Consider the following 24,498-nt stretch of genomic DNA (forward strand, 5'->3'; position numbering starts at 1 on the left):
GGATTATTTTGGTAGAAGTAGTCTGGAAGATAAGAAAATTTATTGTGGATGGTATTAATTTTATCTTGAATAATATTTTTTTTGGTACAACAGGAAATCTTCCCAATAAAAGAATGGGACTGCTATGGGCACACGATTTGCCCCGTCATATGCCAATCTGTTTATGGGACGATCAGAACGTGTGGATGAACAAAGATTTTTTTTTTAAATATTAAGATTTGGTACCATTTTATCGATGACATTTTTTTTATCTGGGAGGGGAATGAATTGGAGCTGATGGGTTGTTGTAAAAAGTTGAACGAGAACAACTTTAACATTGCACTAACATACCACATTAGCAAGGAAGAGGTAAACTTCCTTGATCTAACTGTATATATTGAAGATCCAACCCTTAAAACGAAATCCTATTTCAAACCCACAGATAGTAATTTGTATTTATCGACCAAGAGTGATCACCATCCAGTATGTATAAAGAATGTCCCCAATGGGCAAATAAGGAGAATTTGCCGGAACTGCACTCACACTACAGTGTTTAAAGATCAAGCTGAGAACCTCAAAAGGAAATTTATATCTAAGGGGTATGAAGATAAGCTTATACTTAGTTATATTACGGATTTAACAAATGCTGATAGAGAGGTTTTATTAGAGCCGAAAGATAAAGTGGAAAATCATGATGAAATAATAATAGTAAACAGTGTAAGGAGATGGAGAGTGTGATTAAAAAACATTGGCACCTATTAAACCAGAGATTCTTTGTTAAAATCGGTTATCCCACAAAGACCACAATGTGTGTATAGGAAAGCTTCACATTTGAAAAATAAATTACTAAAAAGTGCAATCCCACCAAAAAGATTTGGGAAAATAAAAACTGTGGGGTTTCACAGATGTGTAGGAGTCATAGTGTACAAGCAAGCAAAATAGAAGAATTTAGGTCCTCTACTACAAATAAAATCTATCGTATAAAAGACTTTATTGCATGCAACACACAAAACTGTATTTATTTAATAGAATGCAAGTGTGGCCTACAATATATAGGTCGCACTTTGAGGCCACTGAAAGATAGATGGGCTGAACATCTACGTAATAGCAAAAATGGAGTAGAGAATCATTCATTATCAAAACATTTTAGAGACAGTCACAATAAATGCTGTAGATTCCTAAAATACGTAGTGGGCATACAGCTAGTTCAGAATCATTGGTGGAAAAATACAGTGGATCAAAGTTTAGCCCAAACGGAAATGAAATGGATTTATGAAATGGGATCCTTAGCACCAGGGGGTTAAACCTGGAATTGGAATTGAAGTGGGTATCCAAATCTACTATATTTTATGATTTTAAACCTATGTTTTATGATATCTGGTTATACATGTTTTATGAATATGTTATATGATGTGTGTATTTTAATGTGAAAGAGTCTTATAGATTTTGTCATGGATTATATATGTATTTTTATGCATTTATATATCAAGGTACTGTGAAAAGAATTAGATATTGAAGGTGTTCTGGTAATCGGTATTTCCATCCCAAAACATACAGGAGGTATTAAGTATGAACTTTCCGATCATTATCCCCTATTAAAACAAAGTCCAGAACCTGAGGGTGGGAATTATGTAACACCCGGGGGACATACTAAGAGACACAGGGTGGACAGAAGTTCATACACCTCCGCTTGTATGAGGGATACCGGAAGTGCCGTGTGTCCCATATGCTGGAACGCACAGCACATACAGTAGAAGATTGCCCAGGGATACAGCTAAGGTCGGATAGCCGACAAGAGAAGGGAAGGCGCTATATAGTGCCTTCCGGAGGCAGCCAGCGTGACACGCAGCGACAGCATATATTGTGCTTTCCACCAAATGGAACGCACGCCATTTTTGTACAATTTTCGCTGTAATAAGGTTTTTATATGTGAATATTCCACAGATGACCACCTGAAAGGTGATAATACGTGAAGATGGAGTAAAGGTGCCCATCCACTAGACGATTAAGTTGAGCGATAGAACGATAACGTTCAATCATTTGCAAATTGTTTGCAAAAATGTCTAAAACGACCAGCGATGCGCGTGACTGCTGGTCGTTTAGACATCTATCATCGTGCAAACATGCAGGACAACCTGACGATATTGTCAGGTTCAGCATGTTTGCAGATGATTGATGACCCTGCACTGAACAGACTGACAAACGACTGCACGATTACAATGTCGTAATCGTGCAGTCGTTTTCAGATCTGCAAGTGGATGGGCACCTTAAGTCTTGATGTTTTTCTTTTTCTCATTAGAAAAAAGAGGTTAATGATTAAGATCACGGAGTAACCAATGGAGATTTACTAGAGGGTATATAAAGTAGTATAAACCATCATAGATCTCATACCTTGAAAAAGGCTCCATGAGAGCAGAAATGCATTGGTGAGCTTGGGGAAGTAGAAGGAATACAAGGTGAAGTTGGTGGTGGATATTAACTGTACACAAGACAAGGAGTATTGCATGAACCTAATACCTGAGAGGTGATTGTTTATACCCCAATAATTGCAAACTTGGGTGTGTGCTGTCCTACACCCCCCATAATCTGGTACACTGCTTGATTGATGGATTGGTGTTTTAATGGATATGTTTTAATGTATAAATAAAAGCTATACTTCGCTATATACATATATATCTTTTTTTTAGGAATAGTGGATACGTATGTGCTCCATAAGTAAAGAGTGTCTTATCTAAAAGAGGTTTTCCGAGTGTGAAGAACTGAGAGGGAAGACTACAGGATCTTGTTGGGACATAATCAACCCTATATTGCTCAGAATTGGTACTTACCTCAGAGAAGCGCAATTGACCGCAAGTACTGTATTTCATTAGATCTTGAACAGGGTGTCAGTGACCACCCTAGCGGTTATTGCAGCACTATTGGATTGGAGCGCAAGTTTTTCTATAAATATTGTACATCCAATCCATACTGTACATCACATGATATGCCTCCCCAACTTGCAAAACTACAACAAAGATACACTTTTGATCCTGGATGCAACAACGCTTTAATCAAAACTCGTTTACTTGATCAGACAGTTTTAGATCATCCAGAAACCTAAGGCAGGCATGCCCATAATCTCACTGCTTCTTCTGGGAGGAAGCAGCCATCTCAACACAGCGGTGGGGGGGAAGGGGGTGTGATGCGATTTAGAGGGCGGGGTGTGGGCATGGCCGTGCAATTGCGGCCCCGCCCAGCTACACAATGCGAAGATTACCGGCATTGTATAGTCAGAGTGGGGCCACGATGACGCGATTAAGCACGAATTGCATCATCAGCTCCCCCGAACCAGCCACTTAAACAAGGGGTGAGCGGACACCGGCGGGTGTATGCAGGCGGGTTGCGCTGGCCGGGAGACTTCCCCTCTCTTACAGGGGTCGGGAGCGACACACATTATCAGGAGGCTCCCGACCATTTCGGGAGGGTTGGCAAGTATGACCTAAGGTCTGGAATATGTTCAAGGAGGAGTGTAATCTCAGCTCATATTAAAAAAAAAACAATATTTAATAACAAATACTTTATCAGAATTCTTAGTGCTTAGAGTTTGCACCTGCATTTTCCTATTTTTCTGCTTTAGAACTACAGGTCTCAGTATGGTAGCACTACTTATTATGTTTAAGATTAGAATGTGCAGCTTTCCCTCCCTTTTTCCGAAATTGTGGACAGGAGGCCTGATTCACTACTGATCACAACTGCGATTGCAATAGTGATTACGCACGCAGTTCAAATGTGATAGTATGCTAATCCACTGCGATCGCTATGACATCGCAGCATAACATAAGGATGCCCACTTTACCTTACACACATCCGTAATGTTTAGTTAGACTGCAAAACCGTCGGTACAATCGAGTAGCTAGCTGAGGGGGCGGGGTAATGAGAACGCAAGATGTGATTGGCTCACAGCGGCCATCTTTGAATTTCAAAAATGGCGCTGAGGCGCCATTTTTTAAATGGGCACGCGCAGTTCTCACCATTGAAGTCAATGGTGAGAACCGCTCATTGGCTGAGAGGCGGAAGGCTCACCTCTGTCAGCCAATCAGCGCTCCGCACTGGGATTTCAATACATCCTGCGGCGGAGCCGTCATTCGGGTAGTACTGTCCTTTGAGGACAGTACTAATGTCCTTGGCTCGGGATGTATTTATAATAAAGTTTTACTTTCTATACACCATATTCTGTGTTCTGTTTTTTTTATATTGCTTTTGCTGTGGAACTGCAGGTACCAGCAGGCTCGTAATGCTCCGCATGCTTGTACTTGTGGTTCTCCAAGTACCAGCATGCGGGGGAGGCTTGCTGGAATCTGTAGTTCTAAAGCAAAAGACAATATTTTTAACTCTTTACGTGCACCATGATTTACATAATCAACCTGGCACCCACCAACCAGGTGGGCCTGGGGTGCCCTGGAGAGGGGGACTCCTTTATTGGAGGTGTCCCCAGCTCTCCAGGGATCCCCAACCTGGGCTGACTAGCGGTCAGAGGTGATGCTTTGGCTGGGGGGCCTGATGATAGGGCTCCCCTGGCTGCGGCATTACCCCCCCCGCTAGAAAGGGTCCGGTGCTGGTTCTGGATAATACAGTGGAACCTAATGCATTTTTTCCCTTGTATCTCCAGAACCAGCTTAGAGCCCAGTGCTGGTTGCACTGAATATGGGAGACCCCTACGTCATTTGTCCCCCGCATTTTGACAACCAGGACTGGTTCTGAAAAGCCTGGTACTGGTTGTACTTAATACGGGGGACCCCTACGTTGCTTGTCCCCTGTAATTAGCACACCAAGGACTGGGTCTCCAAAGCCCGGTGCTGGTTGTTGTTTTTTTTTGGGGGGGCACTACATTTTTTTTGAAGCACAACCAGCACCAGGCTTTACGGTACCAGTCCTGCTTGCCAAAATACAGGGGACAAATGACGTAGGGGTCCCTCGTATTCAACGCAACCAGCACTGGGCTCTGAGCCAGTCCTGGTTCTGAAGATACAGGCACCCCAGGCTGATAGCCTGGGGTTATACTTGGAACCCCTGGCCGGTGGGTGCTGGGATTATTGTGTAGAGTGTAGTGCAAAATAAAGACCTAAAATATTGTCTTTTGCACAAGCACTACAGCCCCCAGCAAGCCTTCCCCGCATGCTGGTACTTGGAGAACCACAAGTATCAGCAAGCGGGGCATTAAGGGCCCGCTGGTACCTATAGTACCCCTGTAAAATAAATAATGAAAAAAAAAAAGACACCATTTGTTTTAATATTTTATTGTTCTGCATCTTCACCTGGAGGGCGGCGGCCTTTAAGCTCATGGCCGCCACCCAACCTGGACTTCCCTGGCATCTTCTTTCTTCGGCAGTCTTCTCCTGCCGTCCCTCCGCCGTCGGACTGCCGTGACGCTGCCTTCCCTAGCTTATATAAGCCAGCTGAGGGCGCTTTTTGGAATTTCAAAAATGGCTCTGAGGCATCATTTTTTAAATGGGCGCACGCGGTTCTCACCATTGAAGTCCATGGTGAGAACCGCTCATTGGCTGAGAGACGGAAGGCTCGCCTCTCTCAGCCAATGAATGCTCAGCGGCGGTATTTTCATAGTGAAATCGCCGCTAAGCTCTCATTCGGGTAGTACTGTCTTTGTAGGAAGGTACTAATGTCCGTGGGTCGTGTATTTAATTTTTTTTGTCCGGAGATTGCTTACTTTGGACCGATCCACACATAGGAGAAGGTGAGTATGTTTTTTTTTTCAGGCACCCTATGGATTCTACTAGAGAAGGGGACCGATGAGCTTCAGGGATACACAGGTGAGTATGTGTGCATATATGTGTGTGTGCATGTTTAATAAACTTTTACTTTGTACAGTGTGTGTCCTGTGTTTATTTTAATATTTATTTTGCTGTAGAACTACAGGTACCAGTGAGTCCGTAATGCCCCACATGCTGGTACTTGTGATTCTCCAAGTACCAGCATGCGGGGGAGGGGGTGCTTGCTGGAAACTGTAGTTCCACAGCAAAAGACAATATTTTACTTCCATTTTTTACACCACATTACACTATCAACCCGGTACCCACCGCCCCAGTTGTGCCGGGGATAGCCCCAGGCTATCAGCCTAGGCCTGGGGTGCCCTGGAGAGAGGGACCCCTTTATTGGGTGGTCCCCAGCGATCCCTGGCCTGGGCTGACTAGCGTTCAGGGTTGATGCTTTGGCTGGGGGACCCGGTGAAAGGGCTCCCCTGGCTGTGGCATCAGTGCCCCGCTATAAAAAGTCTGGTGCTGGTTCTGGAAAATACAGGGGAACCCTACTCATTTTTCCCCCTGTATTTCCAGAACTAGGACCGGCTCAGAGCCCAGTGCTGGTTGCGCTGAATACGGGGGCCCCCTATGTCATTTGTCCCCCATATTTTGGCAAACAGGACTGGTTCTGAAAAGCCTCGTCCTACTGCCTGCCGCTTGCCCCACCTAGGCCGCTAACGTCTGCCACCGCCTCCTGTTCTCTCCCCCGGGTCTCGGCCGCCGCTAACGCCCGCTACCTCCCCCGGGTCTTGGCCACAGCAAATGCCGGCTTCCTTTCCCCCGTTCCCGGCCCCCGCTACCGCCCACAGAGGACAGCCATCTTGGTGCACCCAAGTGAAACCACAGTGAGTACACCTGCTGAAGGAACCTACTGAGGCTGCATAACAAATTGAATCTTCCTATCTCTATAATGGTGCAATTGTGAGGTAATAGTCTAAAAACTGTAACTTTCTCAATTACCTCAACCCCAAAAGGCCCTACCCTGGAACAATAACTACCTAATAAAACAAACCCCAAGTCTAAATTCGCCCCCTACCCTGAGTTATGCCTTCCCAAAAATCCTCCATAGAGAACAGCAGTAAAGTGGTCCTAACTGAGAGTGTCAGGAAAAACTGACAGTTGGAATTTTAGATTACTCCCAAATCCTTGCCTGAAATTTGGCATGCAGCACCAAGAGACAGTTCTACCTGTCCATGCCAAATTTCAGCTCAGTACCTCCAATAGCTTTTGAGGTGTAGCCCCTTAAACACCATGCCCTTCTGGAATTGTCTATGGAGAGCTCCGTTTTTTATCGATTCAGCCTTAATATAAAGGCACGACTGTGCCCTTACAATCTCAAGATCTATTTTGTCAATCCAGTAGATGGCATACCAACACAAATACTACATATCATAGAGTTGCTGCTCATGTTACTGGTAACCTTTCAGTGGGTTAAGCAGCAACAAATTTGGGATCTACAAGATAGTGCAGCTGGAATTCCAGCACATAGCATTGCACTGAAAGGTGGTGTTCCAATCATGCTTCTGCGGAACTTGACTCCTCCCACATTCTAATGGGATCTGGCAGAGGTGAGACTGAATTTTACCATGTATACCCCTTAACCCCAGCAATTTTCCGTTGCAGTTTAAGCTCCTGTAGTTTCCTGTAAGCGCCTGCTTCGCTATGACGGTCAACAAGTCGCAGGGACAAACGCTCAGGGCTACAGGTGTATGTCTCAGGGCCAGCTCCTTCTCCACTGGGCAGCTTTACGTGGCTTGCTTACGAGTTAGTAGCCCCAAGTATCTTTTTGTGTTAATAGCCATACTGTATCCTATGAAATTAAGTGTAGCAGTAAATAACTATTTTTGGCTGTTGGTTGGCATTCTATTCATTATGTTAATTATTGGGGGATGGCGTTAATTCCTGCAGTCAGGCTTAGAAAATATAGTATCTTTGGAGCTAGATGAATTTAGCTCCCCATATGGAGACCAGGGATGGACTGGGGCTTCAGTTCAGCCCTGGCATTAATTATTTATTACTATTATTATCCTTTATTTATATGGCGCCACAAGGGTTCTGCAGCGCCTTACATAGTACATAAACATAGTGTACAAACATATTACATAAACATAGTACATAAACAGTTGAGCAGAACAAGAAAACAGTGTCATACAGTTTAAGACACTACAAGAAAAGTACATGGTATATAAACACTGCTGCAACAGAAGCAGGATGGCAAAAGTCACGGGTTAGGTGCTTTTGAGTATAGAGCAGATAATGTAAGTAAAGAAAGGATAAGCACAAGAGGAAAGAGGGCCCTGCTCGTGAGAGCTTACATTCTAAAGGGGATGGGCAAACAGACAGGGGTGACACAGATGGGGTAGACAGTGAGCATGGGACAGAGGGTTAGGATGACAGATGGCTGGCACTCTGTCAGAGTCATGCCGCTGTCCTCCTCCCAAAACTCCCTCCCCGGGCATCCGATCTCCGGCTCCTGCAGTATACCCACCCAGGCTCCCACACTAGAGAACACCTCCGTCTCCGCTCTGTCCCCCTTGGAGGCAACCACAGCATCGTGGGCCAGGCCTAGCACCCTCAGTGCCCCAGACGAGCCTTCCCACCGGCCGATGCATGCAGGCGGCTACAGGGGCGTATCTACCCCGTAGCTGCAGGTGACACCACCGGGCTGCGCCCCCCCTTTGGCCGCCGCCCCTGGCGAGTGCCATCCTGGCCAATGGGTAGATACGCCCCTGTATTTTTACCCCAATACAGATTCATTGGAAATAATGTTACGTCTCACAGTGGCCCATGGTGCTGAAAAACAGCACCCTGTACAGACTACATGGTCGCCTTGCTCTCAAGTCCTGCTCGCTATGCAAAATATCACTTCATTGTGATAGTCTTAAACTGCGCTTGGAGAGTCGGTGTCTCCATAGACGTACACGACACACAATACTACTAGCTGGGATAATAGGGAATAACACCAGTGGGCGCGGGCACGGCATGTACCGCGGGAGCGCGCACGGCGGCTCAGTGAAAATAGGAGGAGTGAGAGAGGAGTCAGTGTTTCTCATGGACAGGAGGAGGGGAAGGGAAAGGCGATAAGGAAGCCGCCGAGCAGACAGCAGCAACTTGGAACGTTGAACCTGATCAGACTGGAATCCCCGCTCTCTATGCTCTAGAACCCCATTGTCTCCATAAATACTGCAATCTCCACACTAACCATTATAAATCTCCATCTTTTTATTTTTGGAAATGGTTTCATGGAGATGACTGGCTGGGCATTGCATGCAGTTGCTAGGATAAGCGGTAGCAGCCGGGAAGGTGGATGCTGGGAGTGACCCGGGAGATATTGCTGGGAAAGCAGCATATTGTGGTGACAAATCCCCCACACAGCTACAGTGTTACCCTCATTGTCACCTTGCTGCGTTCTGTGACCTCTGGATCCCAATTCTTCTTACTGACTGACCCTTGAACAGGGAAGGGAGGATAGACATGTCTGTAAGCCGGGAAGAGGAGCGTCGCAAACTGGCCGACATCATTAACCACTGGAACGCCAACCGGCTCGACCTGTTCGAAATCAGCCAGCCCACCGAGGTGAGTGCCCCTCCCGAGGGAGGCTGAGGAGGCAGTGCGCAGGCCGCACGTACACAGACATGGGGCACTTTCACCAAGTGTTCCGGCCATGTCCTCTTCTCCCAGGAGACAGGGGATCACATGCAGGACGGCTGGATAAAAGGCCACATGTTCCCAGAAAGCTGCGCCTGTATATAGGGGAGAGTGACACCTCGGTATACAGTATATGCTGCTCTGCACCTGATCATGTCTCTGTATTGGGGGTGTAGCTATCTATCGGTAAAAAGAGCTCATTCTTTGCTAGATACACCCATATTTACTGCATGAGTGTTTGTATATAAAGCAAAATAGTCACAGTATTGTATATCGATGGCTGATTCAGTTTGCACATGATAATCATTTAGCTTTGAAGTTAGACTTCTGTAGCACATTCTCATACGTTGCTTTGTCAGTGTGTGTGTATAATATATATATCTATCTCTCTTTGTAACAGGCATCGCCTTTGTTTCTAATAGCATTACTGGTATATTTAGTACTATAGTTGAGGGTTACTGGTGATATGTGAAGAGGGTGGGGATATTGGTGGTTCAGTAATGTGCCTGGCACTAGTGGTCTCTAGCAGGTGGTGGGAGGGAATAAACTCTGTACTAGAGAATTTGAACAGACCTCACTCAAGCAAATATTCCTCTTGTGACATCCATGCCTGAATGAACGCTACATTAAAATATGAATAATGCTTGTGAGAGCTAAGTGGAGGGACAGACTGGGGTGACACAGAAGGGGTAGACAGTGAGAAAGGAGCAAGGAGTAGTGGGTTAGGACAAGAGCTGAAAAGCTTTGTAATGTGGTTCTTGTATTGTAAAACTTTAGTTTCATATGCTTTTCATTTGTAGCCTACCTCTTTCAAAACAAAACCCCTTTTACAGCAAATTCATGTTTTGGGGGCATATGTATCACGCTGACTTAAGTTTCTGCATAATTTTATGTATTGTTGCTACTGTATGTACTAATAGCACAATGCAGGAGCTCTCACAGAATTCTCTGGCAAAGTGCTAGCACTTCAGGTCGCAGTCCCCATTATTGTCAATGGGGACTATGATCTGACCCCTATGTACTAAACTCCAAAAAGCTAAGCTTTTCAGAGTTTAGCCCTGGTAGTTTACACCATCTTCAGGTGATGCTGTAAGCCTACGGGGGCTCCAGGTGCAGGAGAGATTTCGATCTCTCCCCCGCAGCCCCCAGATGCTGACACTGTGCGCATGCGCAGTGTCTGCTTCTACTTCTCCTAAATGCTGGGGATATATCTCTCAGGGACAGTGGTTACCTCAACTGCTGTCCCTGCAACCCTTAGGGGCCCATTTATTAATGATCGCATTTTGCAACGCGATCAGGGCATGCAGTACTGCCCATGATCGCATTGCAAAATGCGATCATAGCGGCTGGATGTATTAACCTGCGATGTGGCAGGAGTGCATTTGGGGCTGCTACGCATGCGCAGTCCCGCGGACTGCACATGAGCGGCGCCCATTGCCGGTGGATGGATCTGGGAGATCCCTCCACTGGCTGATAAGTGCCTATAGACTACAGCGGCTAACGCTATCTTCAGATGACGTTAGCTGCTGGGGCCAATATCGGGAATGCTTCGCATTCCGGATATTGGTACATTTGGCAGCATCACATCCCCCATAGACACCTATGGGGAAGGCTGCTACCAGTAGCAATGGAGGGATCGCAGCAAGTATCGGAGATACCTGCTGCGGTCCCTCCTTCATACATCCGGGGGATACTTAGTAGTTGAGGTAATCCCCCGAAAATGTGTGTCCGAAGAGTTATACTTCTATGAGATAACTACACACATATACATGACATGTTATTGTTAGTTGATTTTACATACTGTATACTGTGGGAGAAGATATGTAATAGACAAAACATTGCTGTTTATTTAGGAAGGATAAATTCATTGGTTATTGCCATGGTACAATTTATGGCAAACTAGCTTAACATTACTTTATTGTAATGTATATACTGCTACATTATCTTTTTTGTTTTTTTATTTGAGCAAAAGCTACTTTGTTAATTATACAGGAACTGCACAGTAAATGGAGGAGCAGCTCTTCTGAAGTGCATCCATCATTCTATAGTGGGAGTCTCGGTGGTGCACATCCATGATAATTGTGGAAGCCCAATATCTCTCATTTTCCTGCTCACCTCTGTGGGGTGTGAGGGGAAAATCAGAATGTCATTCTGATGGCACTTCATGGACATCACTGAGAATGGATATCTTCTAGGGATCTGCTACACAAGTTAGCTGGGAGACATCTTCAATTGTTTTTTTTCTGGGCATCTTAACTAATGGTCGTCTATCAGAGCAATTAAATTGTTTCTCTGATAGACGCCCATTAGTGTTTAACGCACCCAGAAGCGCCAGGTTTAGACACTCAAAATGGTTAAACCCGACTAAACTGGTTTGGGCGCCGTAACTATGGACTGTGCACACATTTTTTTCTCTCACCTCAGGAGGCTATGAGAAAAAATGTCTGTCGCAGCTAATGAGCTTCTATCAGACAAACAATTCAATTTCCACCCTTGTTTTTTTTGAGAAAAATAACAGTAGAGGACACAAGTAGGGCTGTAACAGCCCTGGGCAGTTGGCCCTCTTGCACAGCCCTACAGATGTGTCCACATACATCTATCCTTTGTGCGCTACAAGTCACGTTGCACATAATGCATGAGCGCCATGTGACATGCTGCGATAGAACGCAGCATGTCTTTTCGGGCAACTTTCTACATTCAAGTGCGTCTTATTCACACAGCGATGCAAATAGGACGCACAAGCAGCTTCTAATTAAAATAATGTGTGGCATGCCTGTATTCTGTGTGCAACTGCTGGTGTGTCAGCGACTGTAACGTAGCATTTTGCATGCAGATGCAGTCGCACACAATATAGGTATGCTGCATATCATTTTAATCAGCAGAAGCTGCTTATGTGTCCTTTTCGCATTTCTGTGCGACTAAGGCACACTTGAAAGGAAAAAGTTGCAGGAAAAGATGCTCTGCACAACCGAGCCACGGCATGTCACAACTAGAAGGGCTGTTTAATGCACAAGGAGGCTTAGATGTATGAGAACACAAGGCAAGGTATTATACAGCTCATTCTCACTGTCAAATGCATCACCCATACAATTAAAAAGTACAGAGAATTTTTTTTTTCACTGGAGAACTAATTGTTGAAGAAAAATTATGATTTGATAGTTGTATACAGTATTTGTTTTCTTTGCTTATTATTTTTTTCTGTCTTTATTTATTTTTTTTTAAAAAAGGTTGTATGACAGAGGATGTTAGTTTCGAAGGTGTGTATATAAATACAGCATGTGCTGTATTACTTGTTTGTGAGCATTTCATTAGGCAATAGGAGAGGGTGTGGAGTAGAAACCTGTTTGTTTGCAAGACTCAGACCTCATTTTTATATAACATGCTTTACTTTAAAGTATGTTTTATATAAACTTGAACGTTGATTTGACAGTAATTATTCCATTAGATCAGAATTTGATTTGCTGGCAACATGTCTACATATACCTCTTCTATTAAAAAGTGTTTTTCACATCTGTTGCGTTAATGCACAAGTCTTCCATATACTTTTTATTTTATTTATTTAGGAGCTGATATAATTATGTATGTGTATTATTAACCACTTAACTGTCTAATATTCTTTGCAAAAATGTCCCCAAAATTGTCTTTTCTTTCTATATAGTTATAGTTACTTGATTCAATATAATTGTATTAACAAAAATGCAAAATCAAGTTTAAATAGCTATTATTTACATAATGTGTTAATTGAAAAAGAAAAAGTCTACAGTTTTAGGGACTGTTTTTTGACTAAAAAGTTTTGTAGTTTAAAAAACAAACTGGGCAGGTTGAATTGTTTTAACATATATGGTAGTTAATCCAAAGATTTCTCTATTTTTGGAATATAGTCTGTTTCCAACCCATGCCATGTGTGCACCCCCCCCACACACCATTATGGAACCACCGCCAGCTTTAACATTGCCTTGTTGACAACTGGGGTCCATAGCCTCATGGGGTCTGCGCCACACCCGAACCCTATCATCAGCCCGGAAGAACTGGAACCGTGACTCATCGGACCATGCCACATGTTGCCATTCCTCCAGGGTCTAATTAGCGACGTCATGTGCCCAGGTGCTCGGTACACACAAGACCATACTCCCAACAATGTTGAATGTCCGCACAACTTCGGAAATGGAATGTCCCATACGTCGGGCAACCACTATGATACACCGATCGAACTCCGATAATTCATGCTGCCTTGCCATGAGCAGCCTAGCCGGTGTCCAAATTATTTCACGAGATGTCAGATTACAACGGATGCAGGTCTTTGCATTTCCAACACGTCACAGAAAGGTGACACCAACTACCATTACCTTTACATACAGTTATCCCATGACTTTTGACACCTCAGTGTATACATATTAGTCATTGCTAATCTAGCCTCAATACGCCATTCCTGGTGCGAATGAGATGCCAGGTCCTAGCGTTGGGTGTCTTTTTTTTTTTTGCAGATCTGTTTGCAACGGAGTCTGCAAATGGAACTTGAAGTGTGAAAAAAACCGCGGCCACTGCATCATAGCACTTCACATGCTGTTTGAGAGACTCAGTCGCACACAGACATACAAGTGTCGTATATCAAATCGCATAATCAACACAGTCTTGTGGTGCGTTCTAGTCGCATTGCATTGTGACTAATGCTTGGCATGCACTATCCGACTATGGTTCGTATAAAATTTTCGTTGAAAAGTCAGAATCCGCGGAAAAGTATCGCGGATGTCGTCATTTCCCCAGGCGGAAAGTTTCCGCCGTATTCAATTGCAAAGACTTAATGCAATGTAATCGGAAAAGTTTTGCCCATGAATAGCAGACGGAAAAAAGTATAGAATTGCGGTTTTGGGGTGCAAAGGTGCGGAAACCACTCTGCACCCTTGGGACAGGTCTCCAACGGATAACTGCTTAAACCCCCACTCCCCCCCCCCCCCCCCCCCCCCCAAAAAAAAAGGAACACCCCAAAAAAGGACATTGAAAATGAGGGTGAAAAAGTCCAAAGTGGGGGTACACACATAAAAAGTATCTAAATAGACTTTAGGGGGGTCTGCAAGTATGGGGTAGGTTTTTTTTTTTTTTCATTGCACTTACGTTTTTGACATCACTTAATACTTCAATTTAAACCATGCTTGCACCCATTTTCAAGTTCCCCAAATTTGACAGGGCTACTTATTTTCTCCCAAAAAAACTTGCTTAATGCTATTCTTCACCACTTATTCAAAGACGCTATATAGTGGCAATTGTACCCCAAATAGCTTCAGTGGGCTAATTGGGGACATCTATACTGATACCCAATGTTGGTGCATCTTTTGGGGGGTGTTAGGCTGATTTTCCCATCTCTGACAGCACTTTTCGCCTGTTTGAGTTTCGCCGGGATGCGTTTTCGAATTCTTTGCAATTGAATACGGAGAATAGCGAGGGTGTGCACAAAAACTTTTCGCTTCCAAAACACGCGAAGTAGGCAAAGTCCGGCAGGTGGAAAAGTTTTGCGTGTGCAAAACTAATTGAACAGATATCTGACAGAGAGGGCAGTATTCAATCAGGCTGTTTTGGAATGAAAATGTGGTAATGTATGGGAGCAAATGACAATCGCCATATGGGGCGGGATGCAGTAATACTTACCGCCGGACATCGCAATTGTACAGATCGCATATGCACTAACATTTGCGATCTGTACAGCAAAGGACAGCTGTCCTTTGCGATCAATCCTGCACGGTGGACTTCCGGTTTTATGACCTGGGAGTCCATCTGCTCATGCGCAGAGTGACGCGGCGGCCACAGGGCATGCTGGGAGGGATCCAATCGTATCCCTCATAGCAGCACGATGCTGTAGAAGCCCATAGGTTTCTATAGGGTACCGCCAGCAATAGCTGGCATTACCCTCCGCACCGCAGCCCGGCGGACAGGACAATGATGCATACGGAAAATGCGGTAAACGGGGATTTTACCGCATCCCGCCCATGGTCTTAAACGCTGGAAAATGGTCAAAAATTATTGTTCAAATTGGTTAAAAATGTTTGATTTAACCAATTTGTCTGAATGACCATTTTAGTCGGTTTTCCAGTGTTTGTGAGCAAACTGTTGATTATTTGCTCCCACCAGATTTTCATTCCAACCAGAAAGATTGGACAGTTGTCTGACAGATAATTGTATAGTGTATATCCGGCATTAGTCAAATTTTTTGGAAAAAAGTTGCAAAAAATAAGACGCCTGGAGCTATCAGATTGTCATGGAACCAGGTTCACTAAGGTGCTGTTTGGCGCGAGGACACATCTTTAAGTGTATGTGTGTTCATTTTAGGTTCTGTAGTTCATATGCCAAATATTAGTGCCCATAGTTCATATTATGCAAAATAGTAGTTTCCACAGCTGATGAAAAGGTTGAGGCAAGTGGATGCACAAAACATTACTTTCTTGCAATTTATTCACAGCCATTCAACGTAAGTTTCTCCAAATGTACAAAAATATTACAAAACATACAGACAATGAAATAATGTTCTTATAAATTTTTTAATAAGTCTTCTTACAAACGGTGCAATTTATACATATACAGGTTGAGTCTCCCATATCCAAGTATTCCGAAATACGGAATATTCCGAAATACGGAATATTCCGAAATACGGAATATTCCGAAATACGGAATAATTTTGGCATGACAGATAATAAAACCTTTGATTTTTGATGGTTCAATGTACACAAACTTTGTCTAAGGTACAAATTATTAAAAATATGGTATAAAATTACCTTCAGGCTGTGTGTATAGGGTGTAAATTAAACATAAATTTATTTCATGTATGTACACAAACTTTGCTTGAGCCACAAAATTATTGAAAATATTGTATAAAATGACCTGCAGGCTGTGTGTATAAGGTAAATATAACACATAAATGCATTCTGTGTGTATATTGGGGTCCCATTCCCAAGATATTTCATTATGATATGCAATTATTCCAAAATACGGAATATTCCGTTATCCAAAATACACCTGGGCCCAAGCATTTTGGATATGGGAGACTCAACCTGTATTAAACATACTTTGTGTCAGTCTTAATTACAATCTGAAATAGCTTCTAAATAGCAGTCGGTATTTCCTTTTATTCAGTATCTGCGTATCACAAGCACAGCACCCTCCCTTACCAGAAAGTGCAAAGAATTTGAAATTGTCTAGCAAAGCACTGCTATTTCTGGAAGTAGTTGTAATCTCTAGGATAAAAAAAGGGACCAATTGTACTGATAAGGTCACTTACTCACTTTCCTATTTTGGGTGAAGTATATTCGCTTTGGGGTGAGGTGCCACCTACTATATAATTAAGTTCACAGCAAGTTGATTGAGAATAACCAGAAGTCACTGGAGCGACACTTACAGATAATGGACACAGAGTACACTCGCCTGGGGACGTGAATTATTACAGAACTATTTATGAAACTAGAACCTACGTGTAAAGAGGGATGTAGTCGGCATCCCAGTGGTGGCGGTGCCAGCAGTCAGAATCTCGGCGCAGGAATCCCAATAGCAGCTGGAATCCCAGCTCCAGAATCCCGACGACTGACATCTCAATGGTAAGTATCCGGGTTGGACACTAGGGGAAGGGTTTGGGTTAGGCTGCGAGAATAGCATTAAAAAGTATAAATGAGACCAAAGTTTTAGCTATTTTAAGCACTGTCTACCTGTTTTTAAATATTTTGCTGAAACTGCAAGCGGGAAATTCAATTAGTCACAGGACTTTCCGTGGGCCTTTAGCCCTGAGCTATTCAACTGTTGCCCGCTGTAAGCCCCAAGGGTGAACTTACTGCGGATTTCTGCTCTCGCTTCAGGATGGTGCGAATAGAAATCTGTGTTAAGTGCATTCTAGGGGCTTACGGCGTGCAGTAATTGTATAGCTCCGGGCATTTATCCCAGAATCTATGCCTTACTGTGCATTAGCCATCGGGCTTACTGCAGGATATAATTGAATAGCTCAAGTAATTTACTGCAGACTATGAAGTCCCGGGTGAAGTCTATCAGCCTATTGAATCCTCCCCCCAAGTGCTCTATTCATGTAGCATTGAAAACACTTTATCACTTTTACTCTGTGATAATAGAGCTTTTCGCTTCTTTGATTAATTCATAGTGTAGGTTACAGTAGAGAGAATTCTGATAATTTGCTTCCCCATAACCTGGTATGGGAAACCTCTTCAGAGAAGAATGAAATCCTCAACTATACATTTCTCTTCTCATAATAAATTAACCATCCCAGTGTGGTGCAATGAGGCTTGTTGTGGGAGAAAAGCCTCCTCCCTGTCCTCAGTTTGTCGCACCACCCCCTTCAGTGTGCAGTGGATAATCAGAAATGCAATTAGTGTGTACTGTGAATTGAATGGACGTAGGTCTATTCACTTGTTGTGAAGTGTGCCCGGTACAGGTTGTAGGTCAGTGTTGCAAGGGTACTCCAGCACACAGGCAATATTGTAAGTGCAGCCAGGCAAGAGGAAGTCTATCCTGGGGCACAGCTGTGAAGAAGTCCTAGTTTTCAAGGGTTCAATTTGCAGCTACCATATATTGTGAGCGCAGCCAAGAAGAACAGGTCTCCATAGCCAGACAAGATAGGGTTTTGTCACCATTCAATTTGGCCCATCACATTGATGTGGTAAGAGTCTGATTCTCTCCCATACTGGTCAGATTACAATAGAGCCTACAGGTCACTGCCAGTACAGTACTACACATGCACAGTACTGCTCACAGAAGATTGTAGTACTGTGAAACTGGTTGCAGGATGGAGAACAGGCATTGCTGAGGACCCGTTTTTACACTTTGAATTGCTGGAAGTAAGCATACCTAGGCATCCCGAAAAACCCCCATAATTTTTGCCACAAATAGTGGCAAGCTCGGTGAAAAGATTTTTGTATTGTGAAATCTTTATGAAGACATCCCCTATTATCAATATTCCACACTTGGGGGGGCTATGACATGTAATAAAGGTATGACTAATTGAACCATCCACAAGCGATGAACATGAAGGGAAAGGTTGTTTTATTACTAAATATCATTATTGGAGGGCTTTGTTATAATAATTCACTTCCTCTGCTTTCATTTCACTAGAAGAGTTGAGTTGTTCTATTTTCATATTAAACAATGTTAATAAAAGCTAAGTTTTAATTGAAATACAATTTACTATGACGGTGCACTAGTCAGTGATTAAAGTATCTATTCCCTAACCCATCTGCTGGTAAGGCAACCTGGGACTTGCAAATCCATGACATCAAGTGAGAAATGGGTTTCCCAGGATGTGACACCTAGGGGGGAATTCAATTGGTATGTGGGCGCCCAATGGAGCAATTCATCTGTCCATCATAGAGAAAAAGAAGGAAACTATATTAAATAATTATAAGATATGAGAAAAACCAAAAATAAACACAATTAATGGGTAACTGACCCTACTATAAATGAATTTGGTCTGCACCCCAGGAGTAAGAAATACTGAAATACGTTCACCTTTTACTTACCCTGTGCAGCAGGATAAGACGACTCCTTTGCGGGGGCACTCTTATATAGAAATATTAAAACTTAACTTTTATTAATATGTTACATATTGCAAAGCCACTTACAAAATATACTCACAAAAAACATATATACACATGCTTAAAGGAATGAAACTTCATAAGTATAATTAATGGAATGTAATTCCAAGAGAGCGAAAAAAATCTCTATTCCCATAAAGATTTATGGGTGTAGTTCAAAGTCCAGTAGCTCCTTTCCCATGACAAATTATGGGGAATAAGAGATTTTCGGCGAGACATCAAATACAAAAATGAAATGGATCACTCGATCTGCAGATATATCTTTCAGGTGTGTACCCACCTTAAAGGTCATTTTCAGTTAAGCAGGTTTATCACCCTTTCTTTAAATACATATGAGCTAACCTTCTCTGAGAAGAAACTTAAATGAGTTATAAAGTTCTGTTTCTCCTTCATCCACCAGGGGACACTGGAGCCTCAGTTATGGGGTATAGGAGTGTGTTAACCGGGAGCTGGCACCTTTAAATAAAAAACTACTGGTAACTAGCTCCTCCCCCTCTATACCCCCCCCCCCCCCCCAGGTCAGTCTAAAAAATGTGCCCTGGGAGCTGGACGTAAGCCTCCTTAGGGCTCTGAAAATAAGATTTAGCTATATCTGCTAGAAGGGCTCTGTGGCTGCGTCAATGGCAGGCAGATGCAGAGTCCAAGAGAGCGGGTAGAGACCCTTCCTTTTACTGGGGAGGTACATTTTGGATCGGAGTTAGATAAGTGGATCTCACAAGCTACAGGTGGGAAATCCACTTACCTACCATCTGCAGCTCCTCCTCCTACTAGAAGACCTTTAGCATGTCCCTCCTTTCGATCCTTTCGTGCCTCTGGAAGATTTAGAGGACGTTCCAGAGGAGGCCCGGCCTTCTCCAGAGGTTCCAGAGGCCGAGGTAGAGCTTCAGCATCAGCAGCCTCCAACACTCAGCAGGACAAGGCAGCTGCCAAGCCTGCCGCATGACGTCCTTCCTTCTCATTTGGGGGTTCCCAGGGTTGGGGCGCGCCTTTTACGTTTCAAGGACATTTGGATCCAGTCTTGCCAGGACGCCTGTGTCACGGACAGCATTATTCACGGCCTGAAATTGGACTTCAGGGTCCAACCTCCCTCTCGTTTTTTCAAAATCGGTTTGCCTCTGGTTGCAAAAAAGCGAGGAGAAATTCAGGAGGCAATACAAAAGCTGTTACTGTCTCAGGTAATAGTGACTGTTCCGACCCACCAGAGAGGTCAAGGGTTTTATTCCAGCCTGTTTGTGGTGCCCAAACCGGATGGCTCCATCAGACCCATACTCAATTTCAAGGATTTAAACCCTCATCTTCGAGTTTTCAAATTCAAGATGGAATCTCTCCAATCCGTTTATAGCGGGTCTCGACAGGAACGAGTTTCTGGTGTCCTTAGACATAAAGGACGCTTATCTCCACATCCCCATCTGGCCCCCCCATCAGGCCTTCCTTCGTTTTGCGGTCCTATACTCGCATTTTCAATTCCAGGCCCTACCTTTCGGACTTTTGTCAGCTCCAAGAGTAGTCACAAAAGTTATGGCGGCATTGATGGCCATACTGCATGGTCAGGGGGTCGTCATTGTTCCATACTTAGACGATCTATTGATAAAAGCCTCTTTGGAAGCACTGCTGTTAAAGGACATTCGCTTAACTCAGAGCATCCTCATCCAGCACGGTTGGATACTAAATTTCAAAAAGTCCTCCCTGATCCCTACACAGAGTTTACTATTCCTGGGAATGATACTGGATACAGTGCAGCAAAGAGTCAAGGCTGCCTCCATTCAGCATATGGTGCGCCTGGTCTTACAACATCGCCGAGTGTCTGTACATCTCTGTATCCGCCTTCTTGGGAAGATGGTAGTGGCCTTCGAGGCGATTCAGTATGCAAGATTTCACACCCGTCCCTTTCAACTGGATCTCCTCTCCCAGTGGTAGGGATCCCACCTCCTCCATCAGAGAGTTCTCCTGTTGCCTCAGACTCGAACATCTCTCATTTGGTGGCTGAACCTTTCCCACCTGCTGGCGGGGAAAGGGTGTTTGGTGTGGGATTGGACCCTCCTCACCACGGACGCAAGTCTGAGGGGCTGGGGAGCAGTGACTCTGGGAAAGCATTTTCAGGGGCACTGGACGCAGCAGGAAGCCAGATTGCCCATAAATATCCTAGAGTTGAGAGCAGTATTTTATGCTCTCCAGCTGGCGCATCCGCTGCTGGAGGGTCAGGCAATCAGAGTCCAGTCGGACAACGCCACTGCAGTGGTGTGTATATAAACGGGCAGGGCGGCACAAAAAGCAGAGCCGCCATCAGGGAGGTATCAAGGATTCTGCTTTGGGCAGAGGAATCGCAGTAGCGATTTCTGCGATCTTCATCCCAGGAGTAGAAAACTGGGAGGCCGACTACCTCAGTCGGCAGGATGTTTATTCAGGGGAATGGTCACTCAATCCTCAGGTTTTCCAGCAACTAACTCTGAGGTGGGGCTGTCCTCAAGCCGACCTTATTGCGTCAAGGTTAAACCACCAACTACCAGTTTACTACTCCAGAACGAGGGACCCACGGGCAGCTGCAGTGGACGCACTGACGGCTCCGTGGAAGTTTCATTACATCTACCTATTCCCTCCGTTTCCGCTCATTCCGCGCCTGCTTCAAAGAATCAAGCGAGAAGGGATCAAGGTGCTCTTGATAGCACCAGATTGGCCCAGACAAGCGTGGTACTCCCAGACACAGAATCTGTTAATAGGCGAGCCGTGGCTACTGCCTCTTCAGGACGACCTCCTTCTTCAGGGCCCGTTTCTTTATCGCGACTTAAGGCAGCTTCGTTTGACGGCCTGGCTACTGAAAGGGCCGTCCTCAGGAAAAAGGGTATTCCGTCTAGTGTGATTCCCACAATGATTCGGGCTAGGAAAGAAGTCACTTAACATTACTACCGCATATGGAAGACATATATGTTGCATGGTGTGAGAGACGTAATTCTCCTCCTTCAGTCTTTAAGGTATCATGTCTCCTTTTTCTTCAGGCTGGTCTCACTGCAGGTCTTCGGCTTGGTTCATTAAAGGTACAGGTATTCGCGTTGTCCATTTTCTTTCAGAGAAAATTGGCTTTGCTTCCGGATATACAGACTTTTCTCCAATGAGTTGTGAGGATTCAACCTCCTTTTGTGCCTCCCACTGCACCATGGGATTTAGATTTGGTGTTTGGCTTTCCTCCAGTCTGATACTTTTGAACCTTTACAGAGAGTGGAGATAAAGTACTTAACCTTGAAGGGGGTTCTGCTGTTGGCACTCGCTTCGGCAAGGCGTGTGTCAGAACTTAGTGCTTTATCCTGTCGCCTTCCTTATTTTGCATGAAGATAGGGCAGAGCTGCGTACTCTAAGGGCTTTTCTCCCCGAATTGGTGACCGCTTTTCATATAAACCAGCCTATAGTGGTTCCGGTCTTTAAGGATGACTCTTCCAATTCAAAATCCTTGGATGTAGTCAGAGCACTCCGGATTTACGTTGACAGGACTGCCTCCCTCTGTAAATCCGATGCCTTGTTTATTCGGTTTGATGTGACCCGTCCAGGTTGGCCGGCCTCCAAACAGACCATTTCTCGATGGATTCACTTCACTATCAGGCAAGCATACGTGGCGGCTTCCAAACAACCACCGGGTCCTATTACAGCGCATTCTACGCGCTCAGTAGGTCCTTCATGGGCGGCTGCTCGCGGGGTTTCCTTAAACCAGCTTTGTAGAGCAGCCACTTGGTCAGGCACGCATACCTTTCTGCGATTTTATCGTTTTGATACTTTTGCGGCCTCCGCTTCGGAGTTTGGCCGTGCGGTGTTGCAGGGCTCTCAGCGCTCTCCCACCCGGGATGTAAGCTCTGGGACGTCCCCATTGTACTGAGACTTCAGTGTCCCCTGGTGGATGAAGGAGAAAATAGGATTTTGGTACTTACCGATAAATCCCTTTCTCCGATTCCACAGGGGACACTGGACACCCACCCTACGCTGTTCTACCTGCATGGTTACTGTTTTACAGGTTCAGACGCTGGTTTGCGTTTAATGTTGTCTGACTGAACTGTTCTTTTTTTCATGTATATGTTGTTTTCTTATGTATATGTGATTAATGTAGCTTTTCTGTCTCCTTTTCCTTACTTTCCAGCTCCCCTCGGGCACAGTTGTTTTTAGACTGACCTGGGGGGGGTATAGAGGGGCAGGAGCTAGCTACCAGTAGTTTTTTATTTAAAGGTGTCCGCTCCCGGTTAACACACTCCTATACCCCATTGTACTGAGGCTCCAGTGTCCCCTGTGGAATCGGAGATGGGGATTTATCGGTAAGTACCAAAATACTATTTTTGGGGGGTTTTTTTTTTCCCCCCACTCAACACTTTTCTGTGCATACAACTCTTAATTCTAGCGATACATTGTCCATCATTTTAATGTTTTCTTTCCCCCTATAGTTCTGACCCCTTACTTATCAACCAGTTATGATTTTTATTTTTGTAAATTACAGAAAGTGAATGTTACTTTCTGAAAAAACTTGACAGAACTTATCCTTGTACATAATAAGTGAATGTTAACAGTTTGCATTTTAGTTTTACAAGAGTTTTAATTGTATCTTAACGCAAAACTGATGAAGAATGATATTGTATAATAAAATCATTATGCTAGGTACAACAACTTGCTGGAATAAAACTGGAGAGGTATGGAAAAGCACATGAAGATTTAGGCACACTACCTAGCACACACTTACATCTGTCCAGGAGCTGAATCCTGTTAAACACCCCTTGATTAGTGCTATTTAACATATCCGATACATATATACATATTTGGATTATTTTAGCCTTTGTTTAGTGTCTGACTAGGGTTTTAAAGAAAAACATTTTATTCTGCGTACATTAAAGTAGGAAGATTTTCCTGATATCCTTCATGACTTCAGCATTGGCTCATAGGGTGGTGGCTGACCATGTGACCCATTCCGAAAGAAAAATAGGAAATTAACACTTTGTTTTAGGCTCGGCCCCAACTCTGAGCTATTCATTAACCGAGAGCTTTCAGTGAGTGACATTGCTTTAGCTTTATGTTTGCAGCTGTAAGTGCAGTTGTTCTACCTTTGAACAATGCAGATAAATTTGCCAGCTACTGTGCAGAATATTTCTCAAAAGTTACATTAAACTTATAGAAGTGATGACTCATAGAAGGCAGGTGGGCATTTCTATGTTCCATATTTTACATAAAGGGGTTGCAGGCCAGTGGACACTAGGCCTGAGAGAATTAACTTCCAGTGAGTTATATATAAATATATTCAGTAGCTGCTTATACCTGTTGTTGTTTTTTTTTTTTTTTTTGACATTATGGGGAAATCCAATTGTTTCCTGCGCCACGATAATTAATTGGCGCCTCACCGAACAATTTAATTATTGTGGGCGCCCAGAAATTATCGTGCTTTTTGTGTCCAAATTGATCTGGTTTAGCAGTGTAAAATGGCAAAACTTGTCGAAAGTATTGGTTAGCGCACCAAAATGGCAATTTGGGCACCA

At 44.0% G+C, this 24,498-nt stretch overlaps 1 protein-coding gene across 29 annotated transcripts in view; it reads left to right on the forward strand.

The window, feature by feature from the left end:
• The first annotated feature begins 8,762 nt into the window (after positions 1-8,762).
• The window catches only part of AFDN (afadin, adherens junction formation factor), a 364,648-nt gene continuing 348,912 nt past the window's right edge, over positions 8,763-24,498 (forward strand). For 13 of the 29 annotated variants that reach the window (XM_088481586.1, XM_088481587.1, XM_088481593.1 and 10 more), the window contains exon 1: positions 8,766-9,350. In XM_088481586.1, coding sequence (XP_088337712.1) covers positions 9,249-9,350 — 102 coding nt within the window. In that variant the 5' untranslated portion in view covers positions 8,766-9,248. Of the gene's footprint in view, positions 9,351-24,498 lie in introns of all 29 variants that reach the window. The other 16 variants (XM_088481582.1, XM_088481592.1, XM_088481583.1 and 13 more) reach the window with 4 other exon arrangements.

Source organism: Taudactylus pleione, unplaced genomic scaffold (genome assembly GCF_031769625.1).
Source record: "Taudactylus pleione unplaced genomic scaffold, aTauple2 ptg000275l, whole genome shotgun sequence".
Lineage (NCBI taxonomy): Eukaryota > Metazoa > Chordata > Amphibia > Anura > Myobatrachidae > Taudactylus > Taudactylus pleione.